At 36.8% G+C, this 18,007-nt stretch overlaps 1 protein-coding gene across 6 annotated transcripts in view; it reads left to right on the top strand.

Moving 5' to 3' along the window:
• Positions 1-18,007, top strand: part of LOC125159885 (homer protein homolog 1) — a 143,263-nt gene that overhangs the window by 40,324 nt on the left and 84,932 nt on the right. For all 6 annotated transcript variants that reach the window (XR_007149964.1, XR_007149965.1, XM_047848539.1 and 3 more), the window contains exons 2-4: positions 7,518-7,674; positions 12,139-12,270; positions 15,802-15,894. Coding sequence is in view for 4 of the 6 variants with exons in the window: in XM_047848539.1 (XP_047704495.1) it covers positions 7,518-7,674; positions 12,139-12,270; positions 15,802-15,894 (382 nt within the window). In the remaining 2 variants the exon portion in view is untranslated. The remainder of the gene's footprint in view (positions 1-7,517; positions 7,675-12,138; positions 12,271-15,801; positions 15,895-18,007) is intronic.

Genomic DNA, 18,007 nt, shown 5'->3' with positions numbered 1-18,007 from the left:
TTGGAGGAAATTCAGGTGCTTGAGCTCTGACTTGTCTGAAGACATTCTGTGCCACCCCCAAGTGGCACTGAAGCTAAGTTCTTCAGGTATTACATCTAAATTCAGTGATCATTGATGTCTGTTCACTCCCTGTCTGATCCTTGTTCATGTCGTTTTGGCCTTAACAAGTATTATCCAGCTTCTCAAATTCCAAAAACTGAGCTGACATAGAATGTTTTTATCTTAGTGTGTTTTTACTTCTAATGGAGGAGAGTATTTTCACCTCACCAAGAAGTAGACATACCTTCAGTCTTGGATTTAGGCATGTTTGGATTTCTGCTTTTCTCCACTTTCTCTCTATTCCTCTTAATGAATAATAGAAATACCTTCATAGCATGTACTGTTGAGTCCATTGAGTTCCAAGCTATTAAAATTTGTCACTTATTCTTTGGTTCTCTGGCAGTCTTCATAAGTGGTCCCTAAAACATTCTTTTCTTGGTGTTAATTTTGATGTGTATCTAGATTCCCCCACAATGCCGCTTTGAAAAAGTCTTTTTGGTACCTATACAGAGTTAAAAAATTAAGTAACACTTGAAGTTTTGTAAAGACAATCACTGGTTTCCCCTTCATCTAGCTGCATCACTAGAGTCAACTGCTTTTAAAACATCCAGTTGTTATTTCTCTTGGTGGTTTTCTCCCTATCTCTAATATGTGTTATACTGCTATTTCTTAAAAGCTTTGGGTATTAAATTCTTAAAGTAGAAAGTCAGTTGATAGTGAACTTTTGCCATTGTCACATTTCTTCCTCCCGCCTGTCTGAATGCAGTTAGTCTTAGGAATTTTTTTATTGATTACCTCTAGAATTTTAAATGACCCCCCCCACCCCCCACCCAAATCTAATTGGATATGCTGTGGGGTTGTGTTATAAAGTTGATGAATGACCAGTATATAGCTAGCCAGGAGTTCTGGAAGACCATCAGTCACATATTATTGAGGGGCACTTCATTGTAGGGTTTATTTCATGTAAACCTCTTCAATTACCATTTATGTAATTTTTTTTTTTTACATTTATTTATTTTTGAGACACAGAGAAAGAGCACAAGTTGTGAAAGGGGAGAGTTAGAAGAAGACACAGAATCCGAAGCAGGCTCCCTGGACATGGGGCTTGATCCCATGAACCATGAGATCATGACCTGAGCCAAAGTTGGATGCTTAACCAACTAAGCCACCCAGGCGCCCCTCATTTGTGTAATTTTTAAAGTGAAAATGACTTGGTTGAAACAATTAGGAAACTTATTTTACCACATAAGCCTGGAGGCTAATTCACTGATTCAGTGACAACTCAAGGAAGCAGATTCTTTGTCTTTCCATCTGCTATTCTTAGCAAACAATGTTGGCTTTGTTCTCAGGTTAGTGGCCTCATAGCATTAAAATGACTCCTTTAGGTCCGATGTCACTGCATACACAGTGTTATTTAAGAGAACACCTCTTATTATGTGTGAATCTCTTTGTGACTGTACCCAGAAGCTTCCAGCAAACATTCCTTGCTTATCTCATTGACCTGAATTGCTTCAGAGGTCCATTCCTAAATGGACTTCTGGTAAGAAGACTGGAATTGCCTTGATTATTCTAGTGAAGCTCACAGTCATGTGAAGGAAGGTTGGAGCACCAGAACAAAATTCAGGGAGATGTTAGGAGGGAGTGCTGAAGAATAGTTGGTGGATAGCCAGCCAACCGTGTTTATAACAGTGTCAAACTCTCAGTGGAAACTATGATTAACCTTGGGGTTTCTTAAACTTCTACCAGGCTGCTTTCTTCTGAAAACTTAATTAGAAAGTCGGGGAATTATTTGAAACCATAACCTTCTTTATATCCCCTTTGCTACAATATTTAACTATATTTACATATATGAAAAAGAGTATTTGTAAACCAAACATTAAAAGAAGACTAGGGAGGGGTGCCTGGGTGGCTCAGTGGATTAAGCGTCTGACTTTGGCTCAGGTCATGATCTCACGGTCTGTGAGTTCCAGCCCCATATTGGGCTCTGTGCTGATAGCTTGGAACCTGGAGCCTGCTTCAGATTCTGTGTCTCCCTCTCTCTCTCTGCCCTCTCCTGCTCATGCTCTGTCTCTCTCTCAATAACAAATAAACATTAAAACAAAAATTTTAAAAGAAGACTAGGGAGTGTATAATTTCTTTTTCTTCCTTTGAGCTTGGTTGTTAGTATTGGACCCATACCTTTGCACTTCCTTGAAACAAATTTATTGCATAATCACATAATGTTTGCAAAAATACAGATTTCAGTAATAATTTTTAAAAAGCATTATCATTGAACTTTTCTAAATCAAAGCTATCCAGATGATGAAAGTTAACTTTTTCCTTTTTTTTCTAGATCTAGAGTTTATATATTTCTTGGCAAGTAGTCTTTTTGTTTTGCTTCAGTTTTCGTTGTTTTTTTTTTCTTATTACAGAGATAAGAGTTAAATATACTCATTCTTTATGTCAATTCTAATGTGTTTAAGTAAACCTTGTTTTTCAAACAAAACTCTGATTTTACCACATTTTTCTCACGTCATCTTGTACTTCCATTCTTCCAGTTTTTCACATCCATATTAAGTTTTGGAGTTGATCACTGCATGTAGTACTTTTACTGCATTTTAGCCCAAGATGAAGAACTTCCGAATTGTTCTTGTATCAGCTTCATAGAATTATTTTATGAACCAACTGGAAAATATTCCAGTAAGCTTTTCTTATAATAGGTCATTTGAACTACTCGTTGTCCTGATACTTGATGGAAGAAATGCCAAAGTAGATGATTTTCTAGTTTTACAGTGTGTATGGGGGTGGTGTGTGTATCTGGTTCAATTTTATTCCTCTAAAGCAGTTTAAAGCATTTCATGCCAAAATCTATTTGCTTTAAAATTGACAGATTAATTCCTTAGAAGAGTTCCTTTCAGTGTCGTTTAAGAAATAATACTCTAGTCATTACTAAATAAAGCTTCCATTTTGTATTGTATTTTTTTTTATATATGTTTTCTACTGACAGTAATGTCAGTAAAAATGGCAGAATATCCAGACCAGCTTACAGTGAGATACTTTTACCTCAAAATTTATCTTTTTATTTTCATATTTTGGTTATAAATATAAGTCCTATGACATGTTAACGTGTTACATGGAAAAGAATTTTGGGGCCAGATAATTTTGCCACATGCTGGGTTACTCAGTCCTAAATGGGTTTCTTTACTGCAGGATGTTTTAGAACCTTTAATACACTAATGTACATAATAAGTATTTCAGAATGGGACAGAACAGTGTTTGCAGAATTTATTTAAACACCGAACACTCATTTCTAAGACTGTTGTTCCATAGAACGTATTTTGGGAACTATTTGTATCTGATGCAGTTAGTATTTTTGTGAATTGCTGTAAAGGAAGTACTGTGTCTAACCTTTATTGATGAATGCCATCCAGTTTACTTAAAAAAGTTTTAACTTTAACACTTGGACACTTGGGCCAGTTAGTTTCAAATGCTTTACGGATCCTTTTAAAAATTAAGAGCTTTACGGGGCGTCTGGGTGGCGCAGTCGGTTAAGCGTCCGACTTCAGGTCACGATCTCGCGGTCCGGGAGTTCGAGCCCCGCGTCAGGCTCTGGGCTGGTGGCTCAGAGCCTGGAGCCTGTTTCCGATTCTGTGTCTCCCTCTCTCTCTGCCCCTCCCCCGTTCATGCTCTGTCTCTCTCTGTTCCAAAAATAAACGTTGAAAAAAAAAATTTTTTAAAAAAATTAAGAGCTTTAAGATTTCAGGTATGGCTTTTCTCTGCTGCTTCTCAAAGCTTTTCTCTAGAATGAAATTCACATGCTTAGTGTTATTGAAATGTATCTTAAACAGACTAGTGTGATACGATCTCTTGATGACTCCCCCAACTTTTTTCTCTACTGTGGTTTTCTCTACTGTGCTCCAAACTAATATTTTTAAGTTTCCATTCTGACAGTTTTATATGCAAACCCTTATACACATCTGAACTTGGTCAAAACTTCACTCATCCTCTCCCATTTCATTCTTCCTCAAACCCAGACTTCAGTTTCTGTTTCCCAACATGGCTAGTGGCACTATTGACATTTCGGTCTGGTTCTTTCTTGTAGGGGGCTGCTCAGTGCATTGTAGATGATTACCGATGCCCCTGGCTTCTACCACCTAGGTGCCAATAGCAGCCTCCCTCAATTGTGACAACCAAAAATGTCTCCAGAAATTGTGAAAGGTCCCAATTGGGACAAATCACCCCTGATTGAGAAACAGTGCCCTGCAACCAATCTGTTGCTTAATTTTACTGATTCTGTTTTCTAAATTTACCTTTAATCCCTCCTCAATCTTCATTCCATTCCCTAACTTCCATTCCTCTTCCTTCCTTCTTTCTTTCCTTCCTTCCTTCCTTCTTTCCTTCCTTCCTTCCTTCCTTCCTTCCTTCCTTTCAGGTTTTATTTATTTGTTTTTGAGAGAGAGAGAGCACAAACAGGGGAGGGGCAAAGAGAGTGAGGGAGACACAGAATCTGAAGCAGGCTCCAGGCTCCAAGCTGTCAGCGCAGAGCCTGATACGGGGTTTGAACCCACGAACCATGACTTCATGACCTGAGCTGAAGTCGGATGCTCAACCGACTAAGCCACCCACGCACCCCATTCGTCTTTATTTCAAATACTTCAGTTTTTTTCATAAGAGTCTGACTAGCCTTCTTGTGTTCAGTCTTGTTTCCTTCCCATCCACCCCTTCAGTACTGCCAAATGTGTCTTTCTAAAATGTGGAGCTGTTCTCTATTTACAATCTCTGAGTAGTTTCCAGAGGGGACCCACATGAATTGGCTTCTCTCTTTAGCCTCATTCTTCAAAGGCACTCACACTCACTAAGGTTCTTGCTACACCTACCTGTGTTCTATTGCCTCTTCCCACTGTTACCATACTTTGTTTCAAATTCTACTAAGACATCACATTCTCCATGGTAGCTCTTGGTCACTTATTTCCAAAGAATCTGTCATGGTAAAGAGCATTTTATTTTTTTGACATCTGTCCTCCCTCATCATTTTCAGGGGCAGGGACCATCTTTATCTGTTTTTGGCTTGTAGATATTCAGTAAAGGTGTGAACTATTTATTAGTATGCCTTGATAGATGTAGTAACTTCCTTGTTACTTCTAGGAACTCTGTTCCCTGTGTCAGCAGTGAAATTATTTTCCTAATATTTTTAATCTAGAGTTTGACAAGATTTTGACCAGAAATCTTGAACTGTAATTTTAAGAAGTCACCTATTCAGAAGAGAATTGAAGAAAAGCAGTGTACTTGGTTGATACTCAAATTCGTAAGGCACACTTGTAAAACAGCTAGTTTAAAGATTTTTATTCACAAGGGAATTGAATTTATGGATTAATTGTGCAGATTAATATAATTATGTGAATTAAAATGTGGAAAGTATTTATAAGACTCAAAACACTAGATTTCCGCTGATAGGGATTTGTTGATTGGTCATATAAGATGTGTAAAGGCAATATCATTGTCTTAACTATTTTTGTTTCTTATAAAATACATATATTGCAACACCCTGCACTATTTAGAAATTTACTGCTTGTCAAATGGGGGAGAAGTTGTTAGATAACCCTAGAGTTCCTACTTCCCTTCCCTCCATGCCCTAAATAAATACATTTGTGTGTTTGGGTTTTCCTGTGGATTGGAACTAGTTAGTTACAGTCAGGCTGACCAACTCCACTACACCTAGAACTTTAATTAAAATGTGAAGAGAAAAAAAAGCCTCAAGGTTTGTAGGGCTTTTTGGAAGATAACCCAAGTGTAGCCTCACTGAAAAATTGAAGGATTAAAGATAGGGAAAGAGGGAATGAACTAGACCTTTCTCCAATTCAGAAGAGTTCTTCAGGCACAATGCCTTGGGAGGTTGTGAAAAATTATTTGTTGAATGAATCTATATGTAATATGAGTTAAGCCAGAAGTGATGACTCTCTGCTTCAGTTTTTAGGGAGTGGCATAAAATGTATCAGTTGCTTCACAACAGATTCTTAGAATAAGAAAAGTTGTTATGGAGGTTTCCAGAAATAAAGCTGGGTGGAGCCAGGTTACCTACAGGGAAGGGGCCTCCCTTTCATACCTGCTCTCCAAGGGCTGAAGAAGATCATAGACATATGTGACACCCAGCCTATTACTGTTACCTGAAGAGTCGTGTTGCCATGGGCCAGACTTGGCTTGCCTGTTTTCTAACTTCTTCTCTTCCATACTCTCCTTTCTTTACTGGTTAAAATTCTCTTTAGGACCTTATGTAGCTTTAGGAAAGGAAGATGTTGTGTAATTGAAAGAACTGAACTTTATTTGGGCTCAAAGCAAAAAAGCCTGGTAAAGGCTGTTTCCAGAAGAACTTCTACTCAGAACTTGGAAAATTTTGCATTCTCATGCTTCTGTTGCATATATATCATCACACGCTTGTTTTCCAGACTGTAAAATAAGCTAATGATATTTTGGATACACATTTTTTAATAGTTTGGGTTCTTGAAATTATTTTTAAAATCTGTTTAAGGCCCTACTCAGTAAAAGATACTATGGTTGTGAGCTACCTTGTTTTCTGTATACTTTTTAATATAGTAGAGGTCAACTTTTCTCAGTAAGTTTATTACCTGTTACTGGATTAATCTAGTTTTAAATAGGTGAACATTTTTAACCTAGTGCTTATATAAAGTTCTTGTATTTTAATAGAATATAGTCGGTTCTCATTATTTAGAGTAGTTGTGTTCTATACAGGCATCACGAACACTGAATTATCAAATACTCAAAGATTGCTTCTAGGGGATACAGAGAGTTAGGTTCCTACAAGCCTCCGATCACATTTTCATCAACCAGTGAATACATAAGCTTGTTTTATGTGTGTTTGTATTTAAAGACCCCTCATTTAATATAGACAATTGATTCATTACCATTGAACTCATGGCCAACAGCACTATAATTCATGCCTGAGCATAGCTTATAACGTTCTCTCCGTAAGACACATCACAGCCTTCTTGCATCCAAGAATAGACCGTGCTTCAGCACTATGCTTGGGAGCTGTTTTACACAGTGAAAACACCAACAAAAAGCACAGTATTATGAAATGCATGGTGCCAAATAGATCACAAAAAGGACACTTGTTTATAGTATGGGAGCTGAAATAAGGCAGAGTGTTGCCTTGATCAACCTCAGATGGAAGCATGCATGTCAGGCGATTGCATCTTTCCACTACAAAAGACTAAGAAGGTACCTCAAGTACTGATTTTGGAGTTACAAATACATTTTAGTGAGTAGACAGATTCGTCACATAATGAGAATGGACTATAATTGTTTTAAAGAAGCTTATGATTGAATACTTACAGTATTCAAATATGGAACAATGTTTCTATCGTCTTGGGGGATGTGGGAGTTTTGGGGTAAGTGGAGTCATCCTCACAGATTTCATGTTCTGTTGTCCAGTGCAATAAAATGACTGCTTTCAATCTGTCATTTTATTTTCTGCCTGATAGGGAACAACCCATCTTCAGCACTCGAGCTCACGTCTTCCAGATTGACCCAAACACAAAGAAGAACTGGGTACCCACCAGCAAGCATGCAGTTACTGTGTCTTATTTCTATGACAGCACAAGAAATGTGTATAGGATAATCAGTTTAGATGGCTCAAAGGTAAGTTATATTCTGTTTAAATGATCTTGCTCTTTTGCTTTTTATAGTAGAGCATCTTCTGTTTTATTTGGGGAATTTTCATCTTTATTAAGATACAATATTTCCTTTTGAGTTTTAAAAACTTCAAAAAGCCAAAATTGATCATTTTTAGCAACACTTTTTGTCTTTTTATCTTCTAAATTACTTGGATTGACCACCTTATTTATATTGAGTTACATTCCAAAATATTCTACAAATTTTAGGTTAGTTTATTCAATATATTATATATTCATTGCATATCTATTACATGTCAGGCACTATGCTAGTTGCTAGGAATATAGTGGTAAACAGAATGGACAGTTTCTACACTGTTGGAGCTTACAGTCTAGTGAGGAGCTAGATTTCTTTTCAGATACACTTTTGTAGATTATTCAGTAATTCTAAGTCCCTAAATGGTATGAAGTCTGGTCAGTGTCAGCATTAAAGCTGACATCCCTTACTCTGAAGGGAAGCATGTGGACAAGACCTAAGTTTTTATTTTTAGGAGAGGCAAATAGTATAATGTTTAAGAGCATGGACTGCCTGGGTTCATATCTTAGCTCTGCCATCTACTAAGTTTTTGACTTCTGGCAAATTACTTCTCTGAGCCTCATTATTCTTAGTAAGGATTAAGTGAGTTAATATCTGCATAGCACTTTGATCATTGTCTTATAGATAGTATGCCTTTCAAAGGGGGGAAAATTCCATTTTTTATCAATGAATTTTGAATAAGAAATACCAAACATCAGATTCTGGATAAAATGTGTATAGAAGGACAAGGGTTTCATTCTTCTCCTTCACGTTTTTTTTAAAGCCATGAGGCCTTTGAACTTGCAGAAATTTTAGCAGGTCAGCCCAGGGTCTAAGCACACACTCTAGACCTAGACTCCCTCGTTTGAATTTTTGCTCTACTGCTTCCTAGCCATGTGACCTAGACAGAGCAAGATAGTTCATGTCTTCACACCTTAATTTTCTCATCTGTAAAAAGGAACTAATAAAAACACCTACATCATTACACCATGGGATTCATGTGAAGATTAAGTAATTTATGCAAAAACACATAAAGGGTGTATAGTAACCACTATACAAACACTGCTCTTGTTATCGTTATTAATATTTTTAGGCTATTAGGTATTGCCTAGTGGTTTGGGGAAACAAAAGATAATTTAATGCTCAACTTTCAGTTCATTTTCTCTTGTGCTCACTGCTTATCTCCTTAACTAGATTACAGAACCCCAGGGGCTATTTGCCCCTTATCTTCTACTTAAGTGACTAGTACGTATTTATTAGAATAATTGATTCTCTTTCATTTTTACTTGGAGGATTTTTTAAAGGACTTGAGAAATGCTAATAGTTAATTTCTATAAAACTTCTTTAATGAAGAATAAGTTTGTCATATTTTGTAACTATTTAGTGACATCAACAGATATTAATTGTTGTGATCTCAGCCACTAGAATATTAATTTCTTTCTTTTCCCTGACTGGAACTTTCAGTTCTCTATAATCTGTATTTCCCTCTTGGCCCAAACCACAGATAAGATGGAGTTTTATCAGATGGGAGACTTAAATAGAATAAAGTTCAACTGAAGTATTCCCATGTCCCATGTGATTAAGTAACTCTTATGTGTCCTTCCTTCTGAGGCGATAGGAACTATTGCTTCTGGCCTCCATTCTTGAGTATACTTTGCAGCTTGTAAACATTACACTCTTTTTTTAAAAAAAATTTTTTTTTCAACGTTTATTTATTTTTGGGACAGAGAGAGACAGAGCATGAACGGGGGAGGGGCAGAGAGAGAGGGAGACACAGAATCGGAAACAGGCTCCAGGCTCTGAGCCATCAGCCCAGAGCCTGATGCGGGGCTCGAACTCCCGGACCGCGAGATCGTGACCTGGCTGAAGTCGGACGCTTAACCGACTGTGCCACCCAGGCGCCCCAACATTACACTCTTAAATAGCTCTTGTGAACAAGTTTTTATTTATTTTAACAAAATCTACCCTCTGTAGCAGTTAAGATTTCTATCACATGTTCCATTTTCTAGTTAACTTTTTTAAAACTGATGCTGGTAACTACTGCAGTTCCCTGCAGGCAGAGTTGTTGGTAAGCAATAGTGTAAGCAGAGTGGCTTACTTGTGGCTGAGTGTTTTCTCCTCCCCGCCCCACTTCTATTTCTGTGCTGCGTGATGAGTTGGAAAGCCCTTAGGTGCCCCTGATTAGAAAATGTCCATTTGTTCTCATTTAATGCCCTTACTGTGCATGTAAAGTTTGCTTAAAGGCTTTCTAATCATGCTGCAGAGACATCAGCGTGGCCGAGGGCCAAGATAAGGGCACTACATGATCCGTAATGACACAGCATTTCTACCTGTTTTCCTTGAAAGGATGGGAACTCTGGGATTGAGAGAAAATTTATTTTAAAGAATTAAGATTTTCCTTTTAAGTGGATTCACCTTCAAAAAATTCAAACCATTCTATTCAAAGAATTCTAATGAATAATTTTTTTAAGTTTTTTTGGGGGGCAGGATGGAGCAGAGAGAGAGAGTGGGGGGAGGGAGAAAATCCCAAGGAGGCTCCCTGCTGTCAGCACAGAGCCTGATGTAGGGCTCAAACCCATGAACCATGAGATCATGACCTGAGCCAAAACAGAGTTGGACACTTACCTGACTGACCCACCCAAGCATCCTATGAATAATGTTTTTTAAGTGTGGGATCGTCTTTCATTTTAAAGTTTTTCTTCAGTGGTTAAAGAATCCCTAAGCAAGTAATCCCCAAGACAAGTGGAGGCAAGGAAAGGTTCAAAATGGGGATTAAAATGGGACTATTAACCTTAAAAGCATCAAGAAGTTCATTTGAAAGAGCTGAAAGTGAAGGTCTGTGACCTACAGCAAATGGGTCATTTTTCTTACAGGTTTTCTTACAGATTTTCTTATAAAACCTATTGCTACCTCACTTTTTGAGAGTTACTGAGATCCCATGTAAAATGCCCTTCTCTCCTTGAAAACACTTAGATCTCAGCTCACAAGCACCCTCCTCCGGGGGAACACTCAAGGACCGCCAAATCTAACCTAGTACCTGCCAGTCCTTGCCTTCTAGACTCCCTCTCTCTATCAGATGCTGGTCTTACAGGCTTCGCAGCACATAACACTCTGAAATTACATTGGTCATTTACTTACGTATATGTTAATTGACTGACTGTTCTTGGTTTAGAATGTAATCCACAGTTACATTACCGTTCAGTGTTACATTTCAACTCTCTAGAATTGTGCTTGGCATTTAATAGGTACTCAGCAAAAAAAAGTTGCATAACCAAATGATTCCATAACCAGATTCCTTACCTTTTGTTATATTTTGTTATTAACCATTTGTTAATATATCCTTTTCCATTGAGTCTTTTCATTTCATGACTACCTGCAATTTAGAGTACTTTGTTAGCCACATTTTACAGAATCTAAAATGACACGCTAGGAAAAGCAGCTTTTGAACTGAAGGGTAAGGAGGTTTGAGTATGAGTATTTAAATTTTGTCACAAGTAAAAATGCTTAATCAAGGGCAAGGGCTCTCATAGAACTACAGATAACACATCTGCTTTTGCGACAGAAAGCAAGGGGCCAGCTACTCTTACTATCTTCTTTAGTAGGACAGGTGTCATACATTATAACTTCATCAATACATGCATACTCATAAGTATTTATATTTGTGCTGTTCACGTGTTCAATAGATTTTGCTTTGTTCTGAAAATGCTTGATTTTCATTCTACATTTGGTAGTTCACCAAAAAACTGCTTATGAATTTGGTAACATGTTTATTTCTATTATTACTGGAATCACTTTTGTAATCTGAATTTTGGAGGGCATTAACTCACTAACTTAACTGATTATATACTTTTATAGTACTGGCAGTGAGAAGGTACTTCTCTTAATATGATACACAGTAATAGTTGGAATTTATTACGGTGTTCACCAAAATCAATATTTAATAACACCAAAATACTAATTTTTTTTTTAATTTTTTTTTCAACGTTTATTTATTTTTGGGACAGAGAGAGACAGAGCATGAACGGGGGAGGGGCAGAGAGAGAGGGAGACACAGAATCGGAAACAGGCTCCAGGCTCTGAGCCATCAGCCCAGAGCCTGACGCGGGGCTCGAACTCCCGGACCGCGAGATCATGACCTGGCTGAAGTCGGACGCTTAACCGACTGCGCCACCCAGGCGCCCCCAAAATACTAATTTTGTAAGAAACTATGTGTTAAATAGAAATGATAGTGAATCTCAGTATCATGAATTTATACCACTTTGTGGGAAAAGAAGTAAAGTATATATTTAGGGGTTGTTTTTCCCTTGAGTAAACTCATTAGAAATCCTTTGTTTTTTTACAGAAGTAAATAGTCCTGTGTTTAAATGCCTGTTCGCTAACTTTTGGCTTGTAACTCATATTTATTTTATTTTTTAGGCAATAATTAATAGCACCATCACCCCAAACATGACATTTACTAAAACATCTCAGAAGTTTGGCCAGTGGGCCGATAGCCGGGCAAACACTGTTTACGGACTGGGATTCTCCTCTGAGCATCATCTTTCAAAAGTAAGTCAACTCATTAGACTACGTGGAAATCTTCATCTTCAAATCATAGGTCTTAAATATATAATAGCAAATGAAAAGTGTAAAATATAGGAGAAATTTAATACTCTAGAATAATTATAGTGATTTTAAAGCAAGAAGTGAGAGATCATTGGATTTCACTGTCAATTGGGAAATAATTTATACACATTAAAAACGGTCACCATTGATAGAGAAGTATTTGGGTGGTTAACTCTCTGTATGGTAGTTCACATAACAGTTGGGGATTATCACTTCTGAATGGATTTTGCCCAGGGATTAGCACCCTTAGTGGAGATGGTCTGCAAGAAGGTAAACAGCAAGCTCTTCTGAATTGTGAAAACGTAAGCTGATAGTGATACAGATTTCAGCTTTTTGACATGACAGCAGGCACTTAAAAATTACTTTGTTTAGAGAAAATGGTGCTTTCTCTGAGAATTACTTCAAACTCTGTAATATAGTACAGAGTGGTGAGATCTAACAAACACATGAAGAGTTCCTGCAAGATACTGACCAAGTGAATGACTGTGGCCAGAAAGGCCAACAAAATACAGAACGTCACCAGGCTAATTACTGGAAATAAAAGAGTTGTCCCGCATACCAGCAGCAGCTTGCAGTTTTTATACCAGCAGTGCCTTGTGGGTGTCATCCACAAAGACTAAGGCAAAGGAAACTGTCTCAGGATAAGATACTGATCAAGGAGATGAGGAGTACTCACTTGGCTCGTCAGATTTTATGCTCACCAGACCCAAAGATTTATTCTTTGAACTTCTCTATTTGAAATGTTGAATTAAAAGGATAACCCTACCTTTCACAATAATTTGATGCCTTTTGGGAGTTACAAATGTTCAGCTTCAGGGTCATCAGACTCTTGTAGGTATACACTGTTTATGTTTACACTGTAAGCTATTCATTACACAAATCATTCTGATGCTTAAAAATAAGTTCTTTTTAAAAATAATCTTACGTTTTTGTGAATATTGACTCGTGGGTATAGTTAGATCAATAATTGAAGTAATCTTTGCTTCCATTTTTTTTGGTTGTAGACATTACTTAACATGGTTGTTTTCAAATATTTTTATTACCTTTAATATAAATTACAGTTTAGGGACCAATTTTAAGGCTATTTTAACTTTTGCCTTCATGATTATAAGTCCATTCTCTGTAGGATGATGAAAATGAAAAAGTGTTACTGATTTGTTTTCTGTTACACCCATCTTACTCTCTAAATACATTTCTTGGACTGTGGTAAAGGTATGAATTCTAGATTCAAAGTATTTCAACATAGCAGGGACACAGGTATCCAGCTGAGCATTGCCCCTCCGGAAATAATCCCCTTAGGAAATTACACATTTGTTCTAATAATTTTGCCATTACTCAGATGGAACCTTTTTGGAACTTCCTTTTGGAATTGTCTATTAAAGTCTAGAGCAAAAAAAGTTGATATATTACCCTTGCTAAATTTCTTGACAGGAACTAAATTGTGGATTAATTTCTCAAATAAACTTGTATGAAATGATTTTTGGGCATAAGTAATTTTGACTGCAAATTAAGTTTTTGTCACATCTTTGAGGTTACTGGGCAGCTAGCTAATGTGGCAAAGTAATAGCTTATTAAATTCTGTCAGTTATACTGTATCCTTTCATTTGATCTTTTTTTTCTGAGAATGGCTTTTATATTTCAAGAATTTTTCCTCTTTCAAGTTAACATATACTTACTATCATATCAACCTTACTGTAACATATACAACTATCATATCAACCTTACTGATAGTGATTCCTAGTATTTTGAGGGAGAATCTACATTAAATAAACTAGACTTGGCTCCAGGAATTATTCACTGGACTTGGCTCCAAGAGTTGGTGATCAGTCTCTTCATAATGTTTTTGTCCAGAGATGACAAAATCATGATTTATTTTCCATGCTACCTTAAAGACCATTGTTGCTGCTTTATAGACTATAGGGGATCCCAAGGAGTTTATAATCTTTTACATAAATGAAGCAAGCATGTAATTATTCTGGCTTATTTTATCATTAAAAACCGTAAATGAATCAAAGCATTATAAGGGTTTTAGAAAGTCTGAAGGCAATTCTAGACAAGGATCTCTCAAAATAAGAGAGAGTAGCAGTATTGAGAGAAATGTTTGGTCCCTAGGGTTGATATATGAGGAAAATTGCAACTGTGCTTGGATTGTTAGAGTGCTTACTAAGTTGTATTTTGTTACCATGGAAACGCAAACCTATAAAAATTAACAGTAGTGTGAGCCTTTATGAAGTTGAAAGAGTTTTAAACATTAACTATGTTGGAATGCTAGATGAGTGTAAGAAAAACTGTGTTCTACTTCAAATTACATTGAGAGAAATTAATTATGGTTTCCTTTTTATTCCATTTACACAAGTGTGAATGAGACCTTTTTAGCTTTGTGTTCAGATTACTTGAACAGAATACCTCCTTACTTGAAAAAGGAGTAGTAATATACATTCAGTTCCCTGATCTACAAGTTACAGGTGACAACTTTAATGTAAGAAGGAAAGTTGTAATGAAAACTTAAATTTTAGCCTTCTTCCAAATGTCCAAGGCAGGTTAGAGTACAATGACCTTTCCTTCCCAAGTTTTCCTTTTCAATATCAAAATGAAATCAGGGTTGGCTTATGGGGTTTGAGTAGGGAACCATAATTTCATATTTTAATTACCAGCTCTAGCTGGTGCTTTAAGTTGCATAGAGATTTTTGACTTTTTAATTTGATTATTGTGTAGCCTTAACTTACTCTGAGAATAATGTAGACTGGTTTCCACTTCCAAAGCAGTAATAGATAATCTTTGTGGCTCTGAGATTTCTAGATTACTATGGATTTGTAGGAATTAGCATTTTATGTACCATAGTTTGTTGTTGTTGTTACCAATTTTAAAGACCTTTGTGGAGTTCGTGTTATTCCTCTCTGCTGTTGTACATTAGCTGTTTAAGAATCTTCGGAAATGAAGTTTTAGTAATGCCATTTAGCGATAATAGTAAATGTTGCCATTTATATTGTTGAAAATAAAAAGCCTCACATAATATGAGAGTTTATGTTCCAGTAAAATTTAAAAGCACACTCCAAATACCGAGATGTTTATGAGTAAATACCTAAAAGATTCATTTTTTTCCCTGTGATAAACAAAGTATGCTAATCTTTACTGATTCCACTCCCATCCTATACTCTGCACCTTGGTCTTAGTAAAGTGTATCTGAACACTGAGGAAGAGACGTAGATAAACTAGCTGACCTCAAGTTCTAAGTTAGTTATCATGATGTCTTTGACTGCAGTTTGTCCAAGGAGTTTGTAGTGTACAGATAAGTGTTTGGTATTAGATTTCTTTTCCCTTCATTTTCGTATTACACCTATAATTGATTTGATGGCTACGTCGCTTATGTTAAGAGTCAGTTATTCAGCAATTAAAAGAAAACCAAGGTAAAAGTGGGCAGTGAGACCTGTTTTTATTTTATTTGGTTAATGTATATAGTCTTTATACATTCAGTTTGCAGAAAAGTTTCAGGAATTTAAAGAAGCTGCTCGACTAGCAAAGGAGAAATCACAAGAAAAGATGGAACTTACCAGTACACCTTCACAGGTGGGTATTTAATTTCTATTCCTATTTTTGAGCCTTACTCGTTTCCGATGGTATCCTTTATGCCAGGGTTACATTTGGGAAAACAATGGCAAATTTAAGGTAATTTCCAAAGTGGACATAGAATATGCCCTTCACTTAATCTGTAATAGTGGAGAAAGGTGGTTTTTTGCTGTGTGCCAATGTCTGCAAGAATCTGGGGAGGAAATGAGTTTAATAATTATAACTCAGATTTTTTGATGTGCATATAACTTTAAAACAATCATGTGTAAAAAGCATAGATTGGCCTAATGTTTTATGTTCTGTGATGGTCAATCACAAGAGGAGACACAGGAGAGGCCCAGGAAAATGAGTTTATTGTACTCACAGGTCTTAGAAAAAGGCAGCATAGCATACATCTGAGGGGCACATAGGGAAGCCTCAGGGTGGTCAGGAGGCAGAAAGCAGGAGCATGGGAAAAGCTGAGGCTAGAGCTATATTGGAGTTTCCTTGGGAATGGCAGGGCAGGGTAGACAGTTTATTTGGCTTGTTGAATAGTTTCTGTAGGCTCTAAACTTATAGGGTATTCCCCTGTTGCCTGGTATCTGGCTCTGGGATGATTAAGGCAGAGGAATTTTGCATCCTGGGTGTGTGGGCCTGATGAAGGAGGTATAGCTCTGCGTTGGTTAGTTTGCATATCAAAGGCATGCCCCCATCTTACCTCCTTGCTCTAAGAATTGGCTAGCCAGAAAGGTTTTTTTTTTTAAGATGTCAAATACATAGAAAATTAAAAAAAAAAAAAATCTGTTTTATTTGATTTTAGGCTGTTTTCCTTGATTTTAAGTGTAATTAAATCTGACAGTTGGGACATCTTTATACTTAATACTGAGACCCAAACAATTTTCCTTTAACAATTGATTTAATACTGTGACTTGCCCATCATAATCTTCCTTCATTTGGAAATTAATTAGATCTCCGAGTTAAGTTCCTTAAATACTCCTATTTCAGTACTTTTATAGAGGTTTTAATGTACATGGTATGATTCAACTTTTTTAATAGGCTTTTCTAAAATTCATTTTCAGGGATGCCTAGGTGGTTCAACCAGCTAATGTCCACCTCTTGATTTTAGATCAGGTTTTGATCTCACAGTTCGTGAATGCCAGACCCATGTCCAGCTCTGTGCTGAAAGCATGGAGCCTGCTTGGGATTCACTCTCCCTCTCTCTCTGTCCCTCCCCCCACCTCAAAAATAAATAAAATAAAATAAATTTTTATTTAAATTTGTGCCCTAAGTGTAGAGTTCAGGTTTGGGCTGGGTTCTTGTCTATAGCAGTTGTTTTTGAAGCATACTCAGGAGTTTACATGAAAAGGAAAAATCAGATGTTATAAATGTTTCTCTGGAATATTGTCAGTAGTAGCAGATTTACATAAAACTTGAGGAAGTAAATCGGAGTTGCCTGGGAATTTAGTGACTAGCCATTTTTGAAATTGTTTTGCTCTTCACCTTCTACCTCACACCTGGCACCCCACTGGGTTTTGATAAATCCTACTGGTATAAAGAGTTCGGTGGGTTTTTTTGTTTTTGTTTTGTTTTGTTTTGTTTTTACAGAAAAAGAGAGCTCTGTTAACTATGCTTAAAGTACATATTTCCTCATAGATTAAAGGTGTGCCAAGGCTCCATTGTACCTCCTCAACATTTGCATTGACCTGGAATAACATGAATGATCATTTTGAAACTTGGGTTGAATCTCTCTTCCCTAAGTGCTACAGGAGTTAGAGTATACTTTTCATAAAAACCTATTTAAAGTTTAGTACCAATACATGTTGGGAACTCCAGGTCCTCAGGTGAATGATTCTAGCATTGTAAGAGGATATTACAGCACATGCAGTTAGAGAATAAGTAAAGGACTCCAATAAAATTATAATTGATTAGACTTGGCTGTTGTACTTAGTTCTTGTTTCTCTGATCATAACATGTCTTTATTTAATTGGCCATGAGCAAGTTGCTGGTAAGATATCTGCCCCTCTTTGGTGGTAGGAATGTCTTTAAGCCTTCACTTTCATCAAAAGAGTATATCCAAGATGTTTATATATGGAAAATACTATGAAATAGAAGGACTAAAAAAGATCTTAAGTTC

Source organism: Prionailurus viverrinus, unplaced genomic scaffold, assembly GCF_022837055.1.
Source record: "Prionailurus viverrinus isolate Anna unplaced genomic scaffold, UM_Priviv_1.0 scaffold_80, whole genome shotgun sequence".
NCBI lineage: Eukaryota > Metazoa > Chordata > Mammalia > Carnivora > Felidae > Prionailurus > Prionailurus viverrinus.
The sequence above is the reverse complement of the archived record's forward strand: the minus strand, read 5'-3'. Positions and strand labels throughout refer to the sequence as shown.